This window comes from Berghia stephanieae, chromosome 1, assembly GCF_034508935.2.
Source record: "Berghia stephanieae isolate SIO BIC M18660-M18661 chromosome 1, UCSD_Bste_1.3, whole genome shotgun sequence".
NCBI classification, from domain to species: Eukaryota; Metazoa; Mollusca; class Gastropoda; order Nudibranchia; family Aeolidiidae; genus Berghia; species Berghia stephanieae.
This window is the reverse complement of record NC_088360.1, coordinates 17,161,034-17,184,966: the sequence shown is the minus strand read 5'-3', so window position 1 is coordinate 17,184,966 and position 23,933 is coordinate 17,161,034. Positions and strand designations below refer to the sequence as shown.

At 37.6% G+C, this 23,933-nt stretch overlaps 1 protein-coding gene across 1 annotated transcript in view; it reads left to right on the top strand.

Moving 5' to 3' along the window:
* Positions 1-23,683, top strand: part of LOC144969256 (xanthine dehydrogenase/oxidase-like) — a 65,158-nt gene extending 41,475 nt beyond the window's left edge. Inside the window, exons 25-36 of the mRNA XM_078908371.1 lie at positions 4,113-4,258; positions 5,880-5,961; positions 9,746-9,841; positions 12,087-12,215; positions 13,512-13,586; positions 13,961-14,013; positions 16,233-16,347; positions 17,627-17,713; positions 18,232-18,399; positions 19,355-19,522; positions 20,074-20,700; positions 22,207-23,683. Coding sequence (XP_078764497.1) covers positions 4,113-4,258; positions 5,880-5,961; positions 9,746-9,841; positions 12,087-12,215; positions 13,512-13,586; positions 13,961-14,013; positions 16,233-16,347; positions 17,627-17,713; positions 18,232-18,399; positions 19,355-19,522; positions 20,074-20,124 — 1,170 coding nt within the window. The 3' untranslated portion in view covers positions 20,125-20,700; positions 22,207-23,683. The remainder of the gene's footprint in view (positions 1-4,112; positions 4,259-5,879; positions 5,962-9,745; positions 9,842-12,086; positions 12,216-13,511; positions 13,587-13,960; positions 14,014-16,232; positions 16,348-17,626; positions 17,714-18,231; positions 18,400-19,354; positions 19,523-20,073; positions 20,701-22,206) is intronic.
* Positions 23,684-23,933: the final 250 nt, after the last annotated feature.

Genomic DNA, 23,933 nt, shown 5'->3' with positions numbered 1-23,933 from the left:
CTACATAAGATAGTTCGCGATGAAGAGGCGGGAAGCAAGGGGTTGGTTGGGGAAGGAGCAAGGATAACAGTGTAGTGTCGTTTGTGTGATAGTCTAACGAATGCATGCATGAGGAGAGATTGGTGACATTATTTTGTCTTTATTGTAATATCGTATGGTAATCATCATTGTCGACGACATCGTCGTTGTCACCATCACCCAATGATGAAAATGCGCCTTATAAATGTCATGTATTATTATCATTATCATCATCATCATCATTATGCGTCTATATATATATATATATATATATATATATATATATATGTGTGTGTGTGTGTGTGTGTGTTGTGAGTGTGTGTGTGTAATTGGATGCGTGTGAACTTTTGTTCGTATGTCCGAAACTGCAGTATGTAATTTATTTTTTTTAATGATGGTCAATGTGAAGCGCTTCGAAGCTTCGGCACAAGCGCTTCAAAAATGTACATTTATTATTATTATTATTATTATTATCATTATCATCATGATCATCATCATCATCATCATCATCATCATCATCATCATCATTGAGAATAACAACAACATTAACTACAAGTACTAGAATCGCAATAAAAACAATATCAACATCATCATATAATTTCCGTCATCGTCTCCACAACTATCATTCTAACCAACAGCACCACCAAAACCACTACCATAATTACATCCTCCCTCACCGCCTCCTCCTCCTCCTCCTCCTCCTCCTCCTACTCCACCACCACCACCACCTCTACCACTATTCCAACCACTACCACCACCGATACAATAATTCTAACCCCCACCATATCTACCACCAACACCATCACAACCACTCCTTTGATTTACAAGTTGTTTTTGCAAGTTAAGTTTGAGAAGAGAAATGATAACAATTATCACTAAAAAGATCATTTATTTTACAAGCACTATTCCTCGTCACCTTGACATCTCTAACCTCCCAAAACCGCCGGGCGAAGGTAGCTATTATCGTCTTTTATCATAACCAAAACATAGATACTCAACTGCCTTTGTTTTAAATGTTTGATGTTTGGCATTTTAATTACTGCAGTAGTATCTCAGTTGTGTTTCTTACGGTGTCCCCTACACAACACCAAGCGATTAAATTTCCCCACTTTAACCTATCAACCATTGAGTTCGAATTTACTCAAACTTGACGTCATGTTACGTTTTATCGTTTTCACCAAAAATGATGCAATTTGAGCTCTGAATGAAACTCGAGTCATATCGCTGTTTGTGCGTCTCGATTAAAACTTTAAAGTTACTACTACTGAAAACCAGTAATGTAACAGAATATTAATCACGCCGTTGAGGGGTTAAAATATCTCTTTAATTTCTCGAGTGAACAAAATGGACTTGTATTGTCAAGGTGTTGTATTATGTCTTGTCACTTTATTTTTAGTTGTATCCTCTTTCGTGATTCATTTTTGATTGCTTTTGGAATAATTAAAAGCTACGGGTATTGCCATTTCATTGTGAATGTGATTATTTGTGGTTGAAATATTTAAGGGGAATTATGAATGAAATTGACAACATCTTTCTTCGGAATTCGTCTACTTTTTCATTCAATGAAAAGTTGGAGATAAAACGTCTTGGACCACACCAGCCTCGTGATTTGATCATTGTTAAAGATAAAAGAAAGTTTAAAACATCTTGGTTTGAAAAATTTAAATGGCTTACTGTAAGCGTTGCAAAAAAGAAATTGTTTTGTTTTTACTGTGTTCTCTTTAAAGGAAAATCTTGCTGGTCAACAACAGGATTTGATGATTTGAAACACTTGTCTGAAAGCTTATCAAAACATAATACCTGTGCAACACATATATCCAATGCTGTGAAATTCAAATTTTTAGGAAGTACAGACATCGGTCGGCAGATTAGTGAAAGCTATAGTCTTTCTATCCAAAAACACAATGAAGATGTGAAGAAAAATCGATACATATTGTCCAAAATCATTGATTGCCTTAAGCATTGCGCGATTCACGAACTCCCTCTTAGAGGCCACGATGAGAGCCAAAGTTCTTTGAACAAAGGTATTTTCATTGACACTATTCATCTGCTTGCAAGTTCAGATAACATTCTCTCACAACATCTATCCCAAGCGACAGTTAACAAATACACATCAAAAATAATTCAAAATGAGCTTTTAAACTCTGTACTCTACGTCTACAATGAGGATTTAAAGAAAGATTTAGAAAATGCCCGATTTGTTGCTGTTCAGGCAGATGAAACAACTGACGTTTCCAATCAGTCTCAATTTGTAATTATTTTAAGATATTGCAAAGATGGCGAAATATATGAGCGATTTTTAAATTTTGTTCCTGTTACAGATAGGTCAGCAGAGGGTCTCTCTATTGTCATTAAGTCACAATTAGATCAATTTGATTTAAAACACAAACTGATTGCTCAATCGTATGATGGCGCGAATGTGATGAGTGGTAAAAATACAGGAGTGCACGTTCGGATGAAACATTGGTTTCCATACGCACATTTCGTTCATTGCTACGCGCATCAATTAAATCTAATATTGAGACAAGCGTGCTCAGCAGTTCAAGCGATTAGAATATTTTTTGCCCAATTGGATGGCTTTTCAGCATTCTTTTCAATTTCCCCAAAACGCGCCGATCTTTTAAGATCAATCACTTCTAGTCGGCTTCCCAGACCAGCACAAACTAGATGGAATTTTCAGAGCAGGTGCCTTTCTAGTGTTCAAGATTTAAAAGAAGAGTTACTTGAATGTTTTAGGAAAATTCAGACTGAAGACGGTTGGGACGCTATATCGGTGCGCGAAGCTGTTGGACTCGAACGAATCCTGAATACTGAGGAATTCAATTTTTATTTGACCCTCTTTAATAGGATTTTTAGCCATGCTAACATTTTATTTGCATACCTGCAAAACAGAACAATAACCGGACCAGATATAATTCAGAGCGTTGAAGATTTCAAATCTAATATTTCAAAAATAAGATCAGATGTTGACAGTCTCTTTAATGAAATTGTTTGCTCAACCGATACTCAGTCAAAAAGAAGACCTCAAAGCAATTTAACCGCTCATGCAAAAGAGGCTTGTGATATTGTAGTTACTCAAATAGAGGAAAGATTTTCTCAATATGAACAAATATCCTTATTTTCACTTGTGAACCCTATGAAATTTTTGACTTACGTGGAATCAAAACCTTTAGAGAAAATAAAACTTGTCTGCCAGTATTACCCGTTTTTAGACAAAAAGAGATTAGAAAACGAACTTGAAACCGTGTATTCCAACAATATATTTCAACTGCTAGAAAGCTCGCAACAGCTTTTAAAGGAAATAATTGAACTAGACCTCGAGGATGATCTGCCAATGGTGTCAACGTTGTTAAATATTACGTTAACAACACCAGTCTCCACCACAGAAAGTGAACGGCTATTTAGTACTTTAAAGCGGATCAAAACATGTGTGCGGAATACCATGGGACAAGAGCGCTTGAATGCGCTCACTGTGATGTCCGTGCATAAACAATGGTTGTCCAAAATTGAACTTAACGACATGATCATCAATCATTTTGCATCATCAAAGACTCGACGAATGGATTTAATCTATAAATAGGTTGGTACATAAACATGAACTATAATTTATTTTTAAATGTCGTTAATTACATTAGTTATTTGCGTATATATATATATATATATATATATATATATATATATATATATATATGACCGAATCATCTTTGCCCGACCACTATAAATAGGCTAGAACCGCCAGTGGTCTAGTGGTATGACACTCGCTTTCGGATCGGAAGGTCCTGGGTTCGAGCCTCGCGCTCGGCGCATAGTTGAGTCCTTGGAAAAGACTCTTTACTTACATTCTCTCACCGTACTCAGGTGTAAAATGAGTACCTGGCCGTTAACAGCGTTGTCTTTGTCCGAAAAATTGTAATATCGCCTAATAGGCGTTTTGTCCCGTCCTCCATGTTAAATGTTGTTGTTGACCAGGGACCCCTTGTAAAGCGCTTTGAGCACATCTAGTGGATATTGCGCTAAATAAAAGCTCAATTTCATTTATATTTTAAAATATCTAGATAGTGAAAATTTTGTATTTGTCAAAATTTCAAACATAGGTGCAAGAAATGAACTTTTACAGACCAGAGGATAAAAGTCGTCTACAACTGGCAAATCAGAGTTCCATGATCAAACATTGTTGGGATACGTGTATCAAGAGAAGCGATTTTGTACAGAGAAAGCTGGAAGTGGATGCGTATAACAAGTAAGTTTGAGTCTCTGAAATATTCATAAAGTGTAAGGTATGGGGCTTGTTGTATCTCATAAACTACACGCATTATAATTCATTCAGAAATAATATGTGGAGCGAGGTAAGAGCAGTGCCAGAAAAGAACAGAGCATATAAATGTAACCCATCGTCTCAAAACAGTATTATGCCGCAACGAAGCATATGCTTAAAAGCCGAATTTAATGTTAAACTGGTCAAAAATTTATATTAATGGTATTTCACCCTAAAATATGGTATCCATTCTCCACAATAAAACATACAACTCAACATAAGTCTGATATTTCTGGCTATAAATTCAATTTTCAACATCTTAACCATCCCGACTTAATACCGTTTTGAGGCGAAGGGTCACAAATATCACGTCGTCAGGGAGTCAATCTCGGGATCCAGATGATACGATACCCTGCGTCTTGTTGACGGAGAGCGAGAGGTAAGGAGTAAGAGTGTGAGAGAGAGAGAGAGAGGAGAGAAAGAAAGATAGAGAGAGGAGAGAGAGAGAGGAGAGATATGATAGAGAAAGATAGAGCAATAAAGGAGAGAGAAAAGGAGAGATGAGAGAGAGAGAGAAGGAGAGAGAGGAGAGAAAGAAAGAGAGAGAGGAGAGAGAGAAAGAAAGAAAGAGAGAGGAGAGAGATGAGAGAGAAAGATAAAGCAATAAAGGAGAGAGAAAAGGAGAGATGAGAGAGAGAGAGGGAAAGAGAGAGGAGAGAAAGAAAGAGATAGAGCAAGAGAAGAGAGAGAAAAATAGAGAGGAGAGAGAGAATGAGAGGGAGAGCGAGAGAAAGAGAGAGAGAGAGAGGTGAGAGATCGACTGCTATAGTGTGACTGGATAGCTCAATGACTCTCTCTCTCTCTCTCTCTCTCTCTTTCTCCTCTCTCTCTCTCCTCTCTCTCTCTCCTCTCTCTCTCCTCTCTATCTCTCCTCTCTCTCTATCTTCTCTATCTCTCCTCTCTCTCTCTCCTCTCTCTCTCTCCTCTCTCTCTCTCCCTCTCTCTCTCTCCTCTCTCTCTCCTCTCTCTCTCTCTCTCTCTCTCCGCCATTCCAAGGGTGTCAAATCAATGAAAAGCAGAAGTCGTGACGTCACACCTTCCGCTCCTCCGATTCAAAACTCCTTGGACATGTGTAAGCAGTCGTCAGGACTAACAATGAAAGGTTACATATTTAATCATAAGGTGCCATAACTATTTTAGTGACAGGATGAATCGGTACATATTCTTATAATCAAGGGCACGGATGATCTCTATTGTAAAATAAGATGGCATCGGTTACACAAGGTATGTATTCAATCCGTTGGAGAATTGGTTTCACACTTTCAAGAAGATTGGAACCAGTATTTTGACATCACACGTTTGTTCCCCATTGGATCCCTAGTTTTGCTCTCTGACACTGTGATATTTTGAAAAATTATTATGATAATAATAATAATAATTATTATTATTATTATTATTATTATTATTATTATTATTATTATTATTATTATTATTATTATTATTGTTATTATTATTATTATTATTATTATTATTATTATTATTATTATTATTATTATTATTATTATCATTATAATTATCATCATCATTATCATCATTAATATCTTAGACAAAACCGGTGGCTGAAGAAGGGGATCGCTTTAACTCCTATACAGTTTGGGATTTCCTTTATCCAGAAATCCATGAACCAGGTAATTTTACCAACAGCTTGTTTTAAAATATAGAACGCCCTAGTTTTTACTGAGAAAAGTGTTGATTGTAAACAGAGAATTAGATAAGAATAAGATCTACGAATTGTTTCTTATTCAAACACTATTAAATACAGATGATTAAAATAGTAAAGAACAGACTCCCGAAGACTAGATGGATGGGGTAAAAGACTATATGAAATAACTAGACCTAGAGGAAGATGATGCAATGAACCGCGAGATGCATGGAGATGTGGCTTTCATATAGTGCGGGGCGGTCCTTGGCAAGCTTAAGGACCACGGTCCTACGGTCCTTGGGAAATGAAGACCGCAAGGACCGGTCTCTAGACCGGTCCGTTCATTCTTGAACCGTTAAAGACCGCTACACGATGAAAACCGTGGTCTACAGGAGTAAAACACACGGAGTAGTCACACTCATTTCAAATTGTAACCTAATTAGAGAAGAGGGGTGATGCCTTCTTTATTTGCTCACCGTACTTCATTGTTACTTCGATAATTTAATAAAATTTGAAATTTATCCCCATTAACGGAGATAATGGCATCGCCCAAGGCGTTGATCGAGTTGTTCGTGGCGTTGATACACACACGCAACTCCTACCCCCCCCCTCCCCCCCCCCCCCCACACACACACATTAGAGGGCAGCGAGCATTGAAGAGTAAGAGAGAGACGTGAAGTTATAATAAGAGGGGGTGGATGAGGTGATAAGAGGGGTCGATGGTGACTTTTCGCCAGATCTAACAAACTCAGCTACCCATTCATTGCTGAGTAGACAGGGATTCAGAAAAAAATCGACTGCACCCGGGATCGATCTCTGGCCCTTTGCGTATGAAGAGAGTGCTCTATCAACTGAGCTATCGGGGTCCCCAAATATTCTATTGGACCTTTTAAAAATACAGACGTTATAACTGTTTTTTTTGGACGGAAGAAACTAATGAAACTCATATTACTTGATTAGTTAAAACACCAAACGAAATTTTAATATTATTGTATTATTTTAAATGACAACAATGCGATAGAAAGGAGTGGCGACAAGAGATGGACAAAAGAAAACAAAAAATCAGACTTGCAACTTGCTAGGTTCGACACACACACACACACACACACACACACACACACACATCTTTAGTAGTCACATACATTTCAAACAATAACCCATTAGAGAAGAGGGGCCATGCCTTCATCATAGATCATTGTCATTGCGATCATTATGGTGTAGTAAATTTTGAAATTTACCCCGTATAATGGAATCGTCCAAGGCGTGCGCCTCCTGTTCCCCCCATCTCACACACGAAAGGGCGTTTTGCGGAGTGGAGGAGGTGGTCGTCTGCCTCTATGGTTGTCTGTGTCGTTTAGTGTATGGCAAAGGGGGTGGGTGCGATTAATTAAGTGGGATGGGTGGTGATTGGTGGAAGATAGGCAAAGGACCGAGGCAACGAATCGCTGGGAAGTAGTATGGCGCGAGACCGTTGAAAGGTGATAAGAAGTGAGGACCGCCGGCGGTCTTCCTCTTTGGGACTGGACCACGGTTCACAGCTAAAAGACCGTGGGACCGGTCCTCGGTCCGGTCCTCAGCGCGGCACTAGTCGATGGTGACTTTTCGCCAGATCTAACAAACTCAGCTACCCATTCATTGCTGAGTAGACAGGGATTCAGAAAAAAATCGACTGCACCCGGGATCGATCTCTGGCCCTTTACGTATGAAGAGAGTGCTCTATCAACTGAGCTATCGGGGTCCCCAAATATTCTATTGGACCTTTTAAAAATACAGACGTTATAACTGTTTTTTTTTGGACGGAAGAAACTAATGAAACTCATATTACTTGATTAGTTAAAACACCAAACGAAATTTTAATATTATTGTATTATTTTAAATGACAACAATGCGATAGAAAGGAGTGGCGACAAGAGATGGACAAAAGAAAACAAAAAATCAGACTTGCAACTTGCTAGGTTCGACACACACACACACACACACACACACACACACACATCTTTAGTAGTCACATACATTTCAAACAATAACCCATTAGAGAAGAGGGGCCATGCCTTCATCATAGATCATTGTCATTGCGATCATTATGGTGTAGTAAATTTTGAAATTTACCCCGTATAATGGAATCGTCCAAGGCGTGCGCCTCCTGTTCCCCCCATCTCACACACGAAAGGGCGTTTTGCGAGTGGAGGGAGGTGGTCGTCTGCCTCTATGGTCGTCTGTGTCGTTTAGTGTATGGCAAAGGGGGGTGGGTGCGATTAATTAAGTGGGATGGGTGGTGATTGGTGGAAGATAGGCAAAGGACCGAGGCAACGAATCGCTGGGGAAGTAGTATGGCGCGAGACCGTTGAAAGGTGATAAGAAGTGAGGACCGCCGGCGGTCTTCCTCTTTGGGACTGGACCACGGTTCACAGCTAAAAGACCGTGGGACCGGTCCTCGGTCCGGTCCTCAGCGCGGCACTACTTTCATATGGCAACCCTGAAAAATGCGAGATAAGCTGGAAGAAGAAGAAGAAGAAGAAGAAGAAGAAGAAGAAGAAGAAGAAGAAGAAGAAGAAGAAGAAGAAGAAGAAGAAGAAGAAGAAGAAGAAGGAAAAGAAGAAGAAGAAGAAGAAGAAGAAGAAGAAGAAGAAGAAGAAGAAGAAGAAGAAGAAGAAGAAGAAGAAGAAGAAGAAGAAAAAGAAACTGATAAATATTTTGGACTAGATGGCAAATTTCGTTATGTCCACTTTGAAATTATAAATGGCTTTTCTCCCGTCCACTGTACAAATATTTTATGATAGGAAAAACCTTACTCAACATACTCTTAGATTTAGACGATAATTACTTTTACTCAACAGATCTTAAGCCCACGAAGTCAATTTATTCTCGAAAGTTGAAGGCATATCGATATAATATGCAGAAATGCAAGAAGTTTGAGGTTAAATTTTGTTCTTGACAAATCCAGGGTAGATGGTAATTTGGGTATTACAATATTATGTATCGCACCAGGGCGAACGCTGCCATACACACAGATGAAGTGAAAAACGAGAACGTTGTTGTTGATAAAGATGAAGACGATGTTTAATAGATGATGGACGATTGAATAAAACGATGCAGTGGGATAACAGGACAACGGAAGAAAAACATGTAGAGAAGAAGTTTACAGTAGTAGCATGAATGGCAGCTTTCGCCCTGGTGCGATTCGTCATAATATTGTAATACCCAATTAAGTCGAAATTTCTGGAAACAACACTACTTGATTTTCTAGTTGAATGTTTTGGAACCAACCAATTGTCGAAATTTTGAGAACCAACCATTTGTCAAAATTCTCTGAACCAGTCTACAGTCGGAGAGTAGTCATACCACATCAGTCTCCCTCCAAACGTTGAAAGTGAAGGTTGTAACCCTCTCAATTCTCATCAAGGCAGTTTTAACTGCATATTAAAAATATTTTTTCTATATTTTCTTGAAAGTTTCGGGTTATAGCCCATGTTTTTTCCATACTGAATTGTCCTCACATTTTCGAGAACTTAACGCACCAGAAATTCGACTTAATTGGGTATTACAATATTATGACGAATCGCACTTGGGCGAACGCTGCATTACATGCTACTACTGTAAACTTCTATATCGATATAATATGCAGAAAAGCAAGAAGTTTGAGGTTAAAATTTGTTCATGACAAATCCAGGGTCAGGATCATCTTGATATAAAACGTAATAGTTTTATGAACAGCCTGAGTGAAGTGGTTTTCAGAAAAATAAAGTTTATTTTCCTCTTTCTATTGTCAGGCTGGAGCTCTTGTTCACATCTACCACGAAGGTTCGATATTAATTGCCCACGGTGGTACTGAGATGGGACAAGGATTGCATGTTAAAATTGCACAGGTAGTAAATTTGGCTAATGTATAATAATATTCTTTATATATGTCCGAGATGCTTGTATACACATTGTTTAAATAAATGATTTCAAATGGAACCGTTCCAATATTATATGTTTAGCAAGCTTCAGCATCATTATTCTAAAACATAAAAAGATTATAGCTTTGATTTATAATGATTTTAAGAATAAGGGGAAACCTTGAGGTTTTATATAGCGCAATATCCACTTAACGTGCTCAAAGCGCTTTACAAAGGGTCCCAGTCCAACAGCAACGCGCAACATGTAGAACGAGACATGACGCCTTTTATGCGATATTACATTTTTTTCCCCGACAGAGACAACACTGTTAACGGCCAGGTACTCATTTTATACCTTGGTGCGGTGAAAGAATGTGAATAAAGAGCCTTTTCCAAGGACTCAACTATGCTTATAGCGAGGCTCGAATCCAGGACCTTCCTTTCCGAAAGCGAGTGTCATACCACAAGACCAAATAGCCGCATAGAAACAAAGTGCGATGTGAAAAAAGCTGGTTCCAGTGTCATTTGAAGTGTAAAACCACTCTTCGGAGGACTTGAATACATACCGTGTGTAATCTTCTGGCTTCAGAGTGATGGCATTTTATTTTCTAATCTAAGGACACGCTTGTCGTCAATAAATATTATCCATCCTCGCTCTTTTACACCTTGTAATCCTAAGAATCAGGATATACGTCCAGCTACCAAAATAGTTATCCAACGTTATGATTCAGTATGAAAACTATTCATTATTAGTCTTCCGGAGTACCCGTTACACACACACTTCCAATGATTTTGGAACCGAAAGAGTATAAGATGTGACGCCACGAGTTCTCTGCCCTATTTGTTGTCGGTGGATACAATGATAAAAGGGTTTTAGGAAATTTAAATGTATAATAAGCAATAACAAGAGAACAATAGATGACCAGACTTCACGAAAAATACAACAGTGGAATGTACCGTCATCATGGGAAAATAAACAGAAATTGTTATTTTATCCTTTTGCAATTTAAGCTTATATTAGATCTGTTTTCTATCGGGTTTTTTTTTTCTCTTTCCTTTGTTTTGTTATTATTATTTTTGATTTTTATTGTATTTGTTTTGCTTTATTTGTTCCGATCTTTGTTTTATTTTCAAAGCGGTGAAGTGTGTAAATTTCTTGCAAAACTTTAAACCTTTTGTCTGTAGTCTATTGAAAACACCGATGCATATTTATTTAGTGCTCGGAAGGCTGTTTTTTGTAACAAAACACGTCCTTTCTGTCATATCACTTGTCTTGTTCCTTTTTCTTTTTCTCTGCCGTCTATCTGGGTTTTTAGATTGTGCATTCGTGTATTAATTGGAATTATTTGTTGCCCGTTGGTTGAAGAATGTGTTTGAGCCCGACCGTTCCAAGTTTGATGTGTTCTTTTTTTTTTAAGCTGATATATACATTATCATTTATTACTTTTAGATGAAAAGATGTTTTTCAAATATGTATACAATACGAAACCATTGCGGCTATGTAGTCTTGTGGTATGACACTCGCTTTCGGATCGGAAGATCCCTCGGCGCATAGTTGAGTCCTTGGAAAAGGCTCTTTACTCACATTCTCTCACTGTACTCAGGTGTAAAATGAGTACTCAGCCGTTAACAGCGTAGTCTCTGTCCAGAAAAAAAATGCTAATATCGCCTAAAAGGCGTCATGTCTCGTCCTACATGTGTTGCTGTTGACCAGGGACCCCTTGTAAAGCGCTTTGAGCACGTTTAGTGGATATTGCGCTATATAAAAGCTCAATTTAATTTAATTTTAATTTTAACCTTTGATATCTCCATCTAGATAGAAAAAATCTAAACCAACCTACGTTTAAAAAAGAAAAAACGTTTAAATAATCTTTAGGGAACAAGTTGGTAGATGTTGCAAAACGTTTTGGAAACCATGAAGTAAGTATTTTTAATTCAGAAAAGTGAGTGGAGCAGGCACTTTATGTTGATAATAATAAGAGATGAAGTGAGTAAGAAAGTGCCAAAAGACAAAAGAGAATAAACATTTTCGCGGCGGTGATGGGGATTTGAACCAGGGACCTTACTGGTACGACAACGAGCGCTCTCCCCGGCCAGGCGGAGTTGTCGTACCAGTAAGGTCGAGGGTTCAAACCCCCATCACCGCCGCGAAAAATGTTATTCTCTATTGTCTTCTGCCGCTTTCCTACTCACTTCATCTCATGAAGTAAGTATTGGTGCGTTTATTTCCCAGGTTGCCAGTGAAGTCCTTGATGTTCCAATGTCCCTAATCCACATCAGCGAGACCTCCACCAACACAGTACCCAACACATCTCCATCAGCAGCTAGTCTCAGTACTGATTTGTACGGAATGGCTGTCAAGGTAACTTAACTTGAGCATTTATATAGCGCAAAATCCACTAAACGTGCTCAAAAGCGCTTTGCAAGGGATTCCTAGCCCTTAGCATGTAGGACGATACATGACGCCTGTTGGGCGATATTGCAATTATTTTTGCGACAGAGACAACGTTGTCAACAACCAGATACTCATTTTTCATTTGAATACGGCGAGAGAGTGTGAGTAAGGAGCCTTTTCTAAGGGCTTAGCCGGAACTCGAACTCTGGACCTTCCGATCCAAACGCGAGTGTCACACCACAAGACCGCACAGGCGCACAGGGTGCGCGCAATGCTTTCTCGAATACGATATTTCCTGACCAATAATATAAACCTATACGCTTTAAAAAGAAAAATTGATTTAAATATAGATAATTGTCAAATGCGAATTGGAATGACCCATGCGTAGTTAACGCCACTATCACATTATCTCATTCATCTGTGGTGTTTCATTCATCCAGTTCTGTTGATAAAGGGGAAACCCGAAACGTTCATTTGATCTGTTTTGGTAATCAAATTGAAGCTTACATTCAATTTCACATAATTAGTTATTTACTTTAAAGCATTATACCATTGAACAGCCGACAGTAACCAGATAACCAGTTGTCGATCGATTTAAATGACTCTCGTCTTGGCAAATACTCTCAACCCTGACCCACGCCAAGATGAGGCTCATTTAAATCGATCTATATTTGAATGACAAGTTTTCTGGCCAAATTTTTTAAGATGGCTTTACATATTATGACGGTAAACTGGTTAGAGTATAGATAGCAATGATTGAGTTGCGAGGCAATGCTAAAGCATTTGGGTTTTTTAAAATTAAAAAATTGAGCTTTATATAGCGCAATATCCACTAAATTATGTGCTCAAAGTGATTTACAAGGGGTCGCTGGTCAACAGCAACATTTAACATGTAGGACGGGACATGCCGCCTGTTTGGCGATATTACAATTTTTTTTTCCGACAAAGACAACGCTGTTAACGGTCAGGTACTCATTTTACACCTGAGTATGGTGAGAGAATGTGAATAAAGAGCCTTTTCCAAGGACTCAACTATGCACCGACCGAGGCTCGAACCCAGGACCTTCCGATCCGAAAGCGAGTGTCATACCGCTAGACCACATAGCCGCACAAACGATAAACTGGTTAAAATATAGCAATGATTCAAGAATCTACCTCAAATTTGTCAACCTGCATACATGTGGAATAATAGATATGGAATTCCATCTTAGAAAAGATAGAAAAATTCAATAAATAAGTTTGTATCATCTTATTGTTTTTCAGATTGCCTGCGAAGAGCTGAAAAAACGCCTTGACCCATTTCAAGAACAAAACCCTGATGGAACATGGCGCGACTGGGTAAGACTAATGAAAAATAAGGTGTTTTCTGTGTTGATGATATTACAAAATAATATTTTATGATGATGATATGGATTATAATGATGGTTGTAGTGGTGGTGGTCGTGGTGGTGGTGGTGATTATGATGATGATGATGATGATGATGATGATGATGATGATGATGATGATGATGATGATGATTATGATTATGAAGATGATGATTGTGATGATGATGATGATGATGATGATGATGATGATGATGATGATGATGATGATGATGATGATGATGATGATGATTGTGATGATGATGATGATGATGATGATACACGAGGATTAAATGTTACTATGTTCATCCTGAACAATAATGATTTGAAGATGCCTGTTTATCTCATAGGTGAAAGCTGCTTTTCTGGAAAGAGTGGGACTTTCAACTACTGCATTTTACAGGTAAGCGACCCTTTTCAGGTTGTAATTTTGTACATAAATCAGTTCATTGAGTCTCACAAAGACACCCGTATTTTCAAAAACGAAAGATGCCTAAATAGGGAATGAGAGCACCTCCACCCAACCCTAAAAATAAACCTCCACATCAGGGATGTAAACAAATCCCTGGTGTCGGGGCTTATTGAAATGGGTGGCTCCCTCCGTCAAGGAAGGCGGCCTCACCAGGGCTCTCGCCCCCTTCGCACCATCGTTGTCGGCAAACCCAGACGGGACGAACTGGACTCTTACACGTTCCGTCTGGAAAAGATAGATGGGGTAGAAATACCTCACCATCTAAAATCTTTTGAGGTGGGTGGCGCTTTCCACCATGTGAAAGTGCACCTTCCTGGGCGTGTGCCGGCATGCTCCACATGCTACAATGTGGGGCATCCCTTCTACTTGTGCCCCACTAGAGCATGATACGCACCAGGAGTGATTTCGGCACGAGACCCCACTATCCCTCCTCCTATTCCATCTTCACCTACTATTACTATCACGCCTTCCGGCAACCCCCTGCCGGACGCACAATACCAAGAACCTTGGAACCAGGTGGTGAAAAGGGGAAAGAAACACTCCAACACACCAAAAAAAAAACACACCAAATACACCACAACCCACAAGCCACACCACTAAACCACAGACACCAAACATAAACCCACAAGACAACACTCCAAATAATACCAACACAAAAAAAGATGCACCGAGTAAACAACCAGAACAGGAACCGCACAACTCCCCATACACACCAAAACGAATGTCATCCATGCCAAATCTACACCTACACATCACATCAACACCACCAGCAATAATCCCTTTAGAAAGGGCAACATCCCCCCCCCCCCCCCCCCATCCACACACCCCAACCCCAATAACAAACTCACAAACTCTCCCCTTGCGCACAACCAACATGACGTTCTCTCTAATAACGTTTCCGCCGGTGACGTCACAGACTATGGGTGACGTCCAATCAAGGGACGATACTCTTCCGCCAATCTCATTCCCTGTATAGCGCAATATCCACTAAATGTGCTCAAAGCGCTTTACAGGGTGTCCCTGGTCAACAGCAACATTTAACATGTAAGACGGGACATAACGCCTGTTAGGCGATATTACAATTTTTCGGACAAAGACAACGCTGTTAACGGCCAGGTACTCATTATACACCTGAGTACGGTGAGAGAATGTGAGTAAAGAGCCTTCTACAAGAACTGAACTATGCGTTTTTTTTTGTCTACTCAATAACTGGGTAGCTGATTCTGATTGATTTAGGGAGAGTACGGTGTGATAAATTAGATTCTTAATCAAAATTGTATCAAACTGTCTTTAAATGGTCATCTACGAAATAAATGAAATAAAATTCGTTTCATCAATCATCAAGGCACATTTTTCGTTCGTGGTTTAATGGAGAAGAGAACAAAGTAACCCAAGCGCTAGGGATATTTCCTGCTCAGGGAAAATGAGTTGCTGAAATCGAGGCTCTATTTGCTCCCCCCTCCCCTACCCGACTTAAAGTTCAATGCCTCATCCACTGGGCCATCTAGCACTCTTTTATTGTAAGTGTCTCTCAAATCATGACCACTCCATTTCTTAATATGTGGTTATATGTAGGCCTAACGTTTATGCATCTATTTAATTGTTTCAAAGCATTGGCAATTTAGAATTTTATTCGCTTTGGGCAACTAGTTCAATCCACAAAGATACCAGACTTTGAGAAATTCCAAATTTGAGAGTTTTTGCCAAGATGAGAGTCATTTAAATCGATCGATATTTGAAGGACCGCCAAATCTTACTAAATCTTTAACCCTTTCCTTACCAACTACAGGAAAATCGTAACAGTCGTTACGATACAACCAACATTTTTCTTATTCAAATTTGTTTTGTACATCACTGTGAGTTGTAGAGCATGTTTTGCTAAAGAATTTATTTATCGTTAGAACTTACTGCTATTGTGATTGAGCGGTAAAAAATATATTTTTGTGTTAGTTGGGTGTGACGTTTTGGAGAAAATCCTGAAAATGGCTGGTAAGGAGAGGGTTGGGTTTTTTCCAGATCACTACAGTTAACTAATTAATATTTATATCTCAATCGTGATTGTACGGCACGAAGCTGACTTTGTACTCCTGATGAAAGAGTTGAAAATGGAAAAAATAATAATTAAATATCATACTTCTCTCTTCTACAAGCGTCCCTAATCTCGGATACAATTTTGACACCCAAAAGGGAAATCCATTCGCCTATTTCACTATGGGCGCTGCTTGCTCAGAAGTCCAGATTGACTGCCTCACCGGAGATCACAAGGTATTCAATTCCATTATTCTATCATTGTAAATAGGAGTAGTCTGGAAATTTCCATCATTACACAATTGACAGAGCACCCATTGTACATTAAAGGAGTTCTGGATGGAGTTCCGGATGAGGTGGAGGTTTGTTGTTTTTTTCTGAACCCTTTGTCCACTAGGAAGTGATTGTTTACAATATGGGTATATTAAAACTGGCGGATGTACTAGTGCCTTACCTACAGGATAGCAAGCTACTATTAATTTCTGATTAAACTGCAGAAACCAGTGACAAATCACGTCTCCGGCATTCGTACAATTTTTCCTAACCCCCCCCCCCCCCCCCCCCCCCCCCCCCCCCGTTAACGAGAAAATTGTACACAAATAATATGCTTGAGCGTAATGACTTTTGTCTTTCACAAAACAATGTCATCGTAACAATCATGATTGATATTGCCATTAACAAAGGTTCTTACTTTTTCATAATCTAAGAAATGAGTCATGCGCGTTATACATAGCAAATGCCTGATCTCATGAATAATTGAAAATTGTTTGTCAAAATGTTATCCTCCACAATAAATAGTCAAGGAGTCAAGGAAGTATATCATGGACGTAACAATGTGTTAATTTGTCAGTTTAATAATCCAATAAACTCCATACAAAGGGATTAGATGGAAGAGTGGAATGAAGAATATTTAGTCGCTGTAACTTGAGTTCTGCCTTCCTTTGAAAATAAAAACCCGTATTGATAATTTTGGCCAGAATACTCATCTTGGCAAAAACTCCCAGAACTGGGATTGTGAGTCCAAGGTTTGAGATGCAAAGATGAGAGTAATTTAATAGACCGATGTTTGAAAGACAAGTTTTCTTATCAAAATTTTAGATATGTAGTTTATCAGAGACAGTAGAGTTGAGGTAATATTATAATGTAGGAAAAAATAAACAATATTAGTTTGTTGCTGTTACAATAGGGAATGAGATTAGCGGAAGGGTAGCGTCCCTTGATTGGACGTCACCTTACAGAGAGAACGTCAAAATGGTTTTGCGCATGCGTCTCTCTCGTCCTCGCTTTCGGTGAAGTCTCATGCCGCACGACCAACATGACGTGTTCTCTCTCTAATAACTTTTCCGCTCGTGACTTCCAATCAAGGGACGCTACTCTTCCGCTAATCTCATTCCCTATAGCTGAGACTTGAGGTGGCAGAGGAGAAAGTAAACAATATTGTTTTGTTGCTACTTCCGCGTCAACAGCTGGGATTAAGACATGACTTTAAGGGGAATGAATAATCTTTTTCTGAAAGGTTCTGAGAACGGACATTGTAATGGATGCTGGTAAAAGTATCAACCCTTCCATTGATGTTGGACAGATTGAAGGAGCTTTTATGCAGGTAGGTCAGGAGGTCAATCAAATACAATACAATGACAATGTGACTAATTTAATAGGTCCGGTTATATTGACGATAACGACGATGATGATGAGGTTGATGATAATAATAGTAATGGTGATAATGATGATGATGATGATGATGATAACGATCATGATGATAATAATGATGATTGTGGTGGTGGTGGTGGTGGTGGTGGTTGTGGTGCATGGTGGTAATGGTAGTGGTAAAGGCGGTGGTAGCGGTGGTGATGATGATGATGATGACGATGATGATGATGATGATGATGATGATGATGATGATGATGATGATGATGGTGGTGGTGGTGGTGGTGGTGGTGGTGATGATGACGATGATGATAAAGCTAATGATGATGATTGACATATTTTTGTTTTTGTTGTCATTTTTATCATTAATATCATCATTGCCCCTAAAAGTATAGCCATGTACTCTACCTGCCCACTCTTTACTGTAAATATTACCCAAATCAACAAAATATAATTTACTTCTCCATTTTACAGGGCTATGGTCTTCTTACTCTGGAGGAAGTGAAAGTAACGCCCAGTGGGTTCCACTTGACTCAGGGGCCAGGCAACTACAAGATCCCGTCCTTTGGTAACATCCCCCTGGAATTTAACGTGTCTCTTATTGAAGACAGCGACAATCCTAACGCTGTTTTTGCCTCAAAGGTATGGTTATATTATTGTGTCTGTCCAAAATACTGGTGCTTATTTCCAGTTCTGATAACCCAAACTGTTATGGGCTCATTGTTGTAATGGAAATACTCTCAAACCAACATTAATAAATATAACCCATCACAACAATCTTTAAATTGTTAGTTTCATGTCAGCAGAAATATTTAAATTATTTATATAATAAAAATGTTCTTTTTATAGTAATCAAAATCATCACAAATTCATTTTGAGAAGATAAAGAAATACGTGAAATAAATTTAATAAATGTGAACTAGAATTTATAACGCATTTCCACCGGTCTCCCATGCTGATTTATTTATGTGTTTCCCCAGCAGATCATACAAAACAATAATATTTCCCATTTCCAATAGCGCATCGCCTGTTAGGCGTGCTCTTTTTGCTAACTCTACATATATCCATCACTGCCTATAGTAAGTATATACCCGAGTCAATTTGTGATATTGTGAGAAAAGTGCCATACCCATCTAAACAACACTGGGACTGGAATGTTTTACAATTACTGTCACCCATCCGGTCACTGACTACGCAAATTCATCGTTTGACCCTCACCACAATGCCACTCACTTCACTTCACTCAATCCTCTCCGGGTCTGCTGGCATTTGAGGCGATGCAAGGGATCTCCACCTGGTCCTGTCAGCAGCTATTCTTGGGGCCATCTTGAGTGACAGACCTCTCTGTTTTAGGTCCCTCTCTACGCTACGTCTCCAAATCTCCTTGGGGCGGCCTCGCTTCCTCTTTCCTTGGGGTGTCCATCGCAGAGCCTTTCTTATCAGTGTTTTATCAGGTCTGCGACAGACATGCCCCAACCATTGCTATCTTCTCCTTTTAATGAGACTCTCCAGAGACTCCACGTCAGCTCTCGCTCTCAGGTCCTCATTTGAATTCACAATGTCAGTGTGATCAAATTCATGTTTTATCTTACGCCAGGGCATCGGAGAGCCTCCTTTGTTATTGGCTGCCTCCGTGTTCTTTGCCATCAAGGATGCCATCAAGGCAGCCAGACGAGATGCGGGAGAAGGAGTCGTGTTTCCATTGAACAGCCCAGCAGTACCAGCTGCAATCCGTATGGCCTGCTCCGATGAGTTCACTAAACGAGTAAGAAAATGTTGTTTGGTTTTCGTGTTTATATATATATATATACATATATATATATATATATATATATATATATATATATATATATATATATATATATATACATATATACATATATGTATTATGTATGTATTCGAGCATTCGCTCTCTTCTATTTTGTAGAAGTTGATGGTAATTATACTTGAAATATTTTATTAATAGCTCCTTTTATCAAAAAGTTGAGCACTATTATTCCATGGTATTTGTTTTTATAATATATATTTATAATATATATTCCGAAACCAGAAGATCAGTTGCACAAGGTATGTATCCAGTCCTCCAGATGACTGGTTTCACACTTTCAAGGAGATTGGAACCAGTATTTTGACATCTCACTATTTTGTGCCCTACTGTTGTAACCAATACGCAAGCATATATTGTGGTTAACCTTAACCGTCTCTCGTATCAAAGAGCATGGTGAAAAATGATCACTTCTCTCAATGTCAAAAAACGACAACAAACAATTGATTAACATCAAAATCTCTCTATCGTTTATTTATGTTTATCCCCAGTTCCCAGTTGCTGATCCTGAGACCTACACACCATGGTTTGTGGACTTGTGACGTGTCTGTTGTGAAGGCGAAAATTCCGATAATCAGAGGAATGGACATCATTGCAGTTTTGCTATCTATATAATCTATAATATTTATTTCAGGTGTATCAATATCAATCCAAGTGTGTGTTCTTACCTCTCATTCGTCATAAAATAGTGTACCTACTTCAAATCATGTTTAACAAGATAATAAACCTTATCAAATCTCAAATTATCATCTAAACTCACAAATGGTGATTGTTTGGGTTTTGTTTTGTTTTTGTTTTTGTTTTTTACAATATGTGTTCTCTGTATTTACTGGAAAAAGTAGTCCTTCAGAACCAGTTGGGGTTAAATAGCGTGAAACGAACAATGGCAATCGATGTCTACCTTTTGAATAGGACGCCAGTCTATCCCAAAAAAGTACTTTCCTCCCAGATCTAACAGATCCAGCTACCCAATCATGCTGAATGGACAGGGAGAACAGAAAAGAAATCCCGAGTTTACCCGGGATCAATCTCGGTCCCTTTGCATGTGAAGTGAAGTTCTAGGTTTGTGAGTTATTGTCAGAATGAGTCATTTTAATCCACGGATATTTGAAGGACGAGTTTTCTGGCCTAAATTTTAATACGTTTTAGTTCAGTGTATGATGAGAAAAGTAGGGTATGGAGAAGTACTAGATGAAATCAGAGAATAAAAAGTCACGGGGTCAATGCCAAACTCAGGAATCCAATTGACACGACACCCTCCGCCTTGCCGGGAGTAGAGAGAAACAGTGAGCGGTCACACAACCGACTGAGGTATCGTTTTGTTTCAGAAGAAATAGCAACTGGCAAAGAGGGCCATGATAAAGATTTTCCATCAATTCGTTTTATGCAGGGTCGTTATAAGTGTGCTGAACTGTACATACTTGATCTTAATTAAGTATTATTTGTCTTCGACGTTGATACAGTATATGATAATTCGGTGCATTTTGTCAGTACATTCATATTCTTGACTTTATCATTCTTGCATATTATATCATATGCATATCTTATATGTTTATTTATATTTATTCTATTTTAGTTGACTATTGTCTTACAGTGTCATTCAGTAAACATTTTCAGTTATACAAATTGTTGATTACACATAGCTGCCTTGTATTTAATATTTATTGTGACAAATGATGATACCGTGAATTGTTGGTTTAAAGATGAAAATGATGTTAACACTTTATAACCAGTAATCATTTTCAGCTTGAAAAGTTAAAATTGTTTGATTTGACTAATTGCTGATTATTTAGCGAAATGAAAATAAGTTTTTAACATTATTTTTTTTCTCGAATCATCTCACCCAGGGAGTATAAAATAGAGAGAATAATTGTAAAACATTATTTTATTCTCGAATCATCTCACCCAGGGAGTATAAAATAGAGAGAATAATTGTAAAACATTATTTTATCTCGAATCATCTCACACAGGGAGTGTAAAATAGAGAGAATAATTGTAAACCATTATTTTATTCTCGAATTATCTCACACAGGGAGTGTAAAATAGAGAGAATAATTGTAAAACATTATTTTATTCTCGAATCATCTCACACAGGGAGTATAAAATAGAGAGAATGATTGTAACGAAGGATAAGATACAGTAAACGGAGTTATTAATCCAGGTGGGACAAGAATTATGAAGGCCATATATTAACTCACTCAACCCTCAAAACGACTATATCCGTAGTTTACCTGGGTTACTTTTACCCCATGTCTATTTATTACATTTTTCTTAGACAAATTATAGGTGTAGTATCAAACTTAATGTTTTTAGTTTTAAGTTAAATAAGAATATCTATACACATGCTCATGTTTGATACACTTTTTTTCTCCAATTTTGGAAAGAAGCAAAAATCTCTAGGATTGAGTGAGTTAAGTGTCATGGCAAACTCACCCACGACCGTACTCAGAAAAAACACGTATTTTACATTTTTGGCCAGAAAACTCGTCCTTCAAATATCGATCGATTAAAATGACCCTCATCTTGGCAAAAGTCTCAAAACTTGGGACTTCGCAAGTCCCAGATTTGAGAGTTTTTGGTCAAGATGAGGGTCATTTTTACTCGACGGATATTTGAAGGACGAGTTTTCTGGCCATATTTTTGAATACGAAATTTTCCAGAGTACGATGGTTAAATGATTCAAATGTTCTGTAAAAATGATGTCAACAATGAACATTTTTAAAGGACATAATAAGATATTATCTTTATTATAGCAAATGGAATTTTGATGTTAGATTATATTTTATGTCAGAAACAAGGAAGCGTATTGGGACCACTTTTATTTCTTTTATATATAAATGATTTACCATGTGGCATAAATTCAGCCTGCAAACTGTTTGCAGACGATACAAAGATCTATAGTACAACTGAACATCATAACATTCTACAAAATGATATATTTTCACTTTTCAAATGGTCTACAACATGGCATTTGGATTCTAATGTTTCGAAATGTAAAGTATTACATATAGGAAAAAATAATCCATGTCATAATTATTTTACCGATACTTCTATGTCAAATCTACTTTCCGTTGTGCCTTATGAAAAGGATGTGGGAGTTACTTTTGATTCACATTTGAATTTTGATTTACATATTGATAATTGTGTAAGCCGTGCAAACAAAATGATGGGAATAATATATAGAACCTTTATAAGTCTTGATAAAACCACATTTTTATATTTGTATAAATCGCTCGTTCGACCAATTCTAGAATACGGAAATTGCATCTGGAGCCCATTATATAAAAGACAATCTATTAGTATTGAAAGTGTACAGAGGAGAGCTACCAAAAAAATGTATACAATACAGTATTTATCTTATAAGGAAAGGTTAGAATTTCTTGACTTACCCAGTTTGAAATATAGAAGAATTCGTGGGGATTTAATTCAGGTTTATAGATTGGTACATGGTCTGGATAGGATAGACTTGTCTGATTTTTTTTCATATTCTAATATTACTTTTACTAGAGGGGACAAGTTTAAGATTTTTGTCTCTAGATGCAAAACAAACATAAGACAAAACTGGTTCGGTATTCGTATTGTTCAGAAATGGAACAGTTTGAAATTTGAAACAAAGAATGCAAAATCTATGGATTATTTCAAGGTGTTAGTAGACAGGGAATTATATGATGGGAGATTTATATATGACGAATAATACTTGTTTGCTCTGCTGTTGACATGGCTTTCAATCTTGTATGTATATATTATGCATTATTATATTATTATGGTTATCTTCTATACGCGTGTGTATGTGTGTGTGTGTGTGTGTGTGTGTGTGTGTGTGGTTGTGTGTGCGCTTTGCATGTCACGGTTAAAGATATATGTTTGTACACCACATGAGTACATTTAAGTTGAAATACTATCTTTACCACGTGTATCGTTATTGTAATATTTAATCAATAGATTTATGGCATTACTAATTAATATTAAGGGCATTCAAAGGATCTTATCCTATTTTGCCCTATACCACATGTTATGTTATGTTAACATGTTTCAAAACATTGATAATGTCACTATATTATAGAAATAAATGACGGTAAAAATAAAATATTATTATTTATTTATGTGCAAAATTATTATTATTATTATTATTATTATTATTATTATTATTATTATTATTATTATTATTATTATTATTATTATTATTATTATTATTATTATTATTATTATTATTATTATTATTATTGTTATTATTATTATTATTATTATTATTATTATTATTATTATTATTATTATTATTATTATTAGTTGATATAGAGCCACTATCCACAAATAGTGCTCAGAGGTGCTTTACAATAGTTTTTTTAGTATC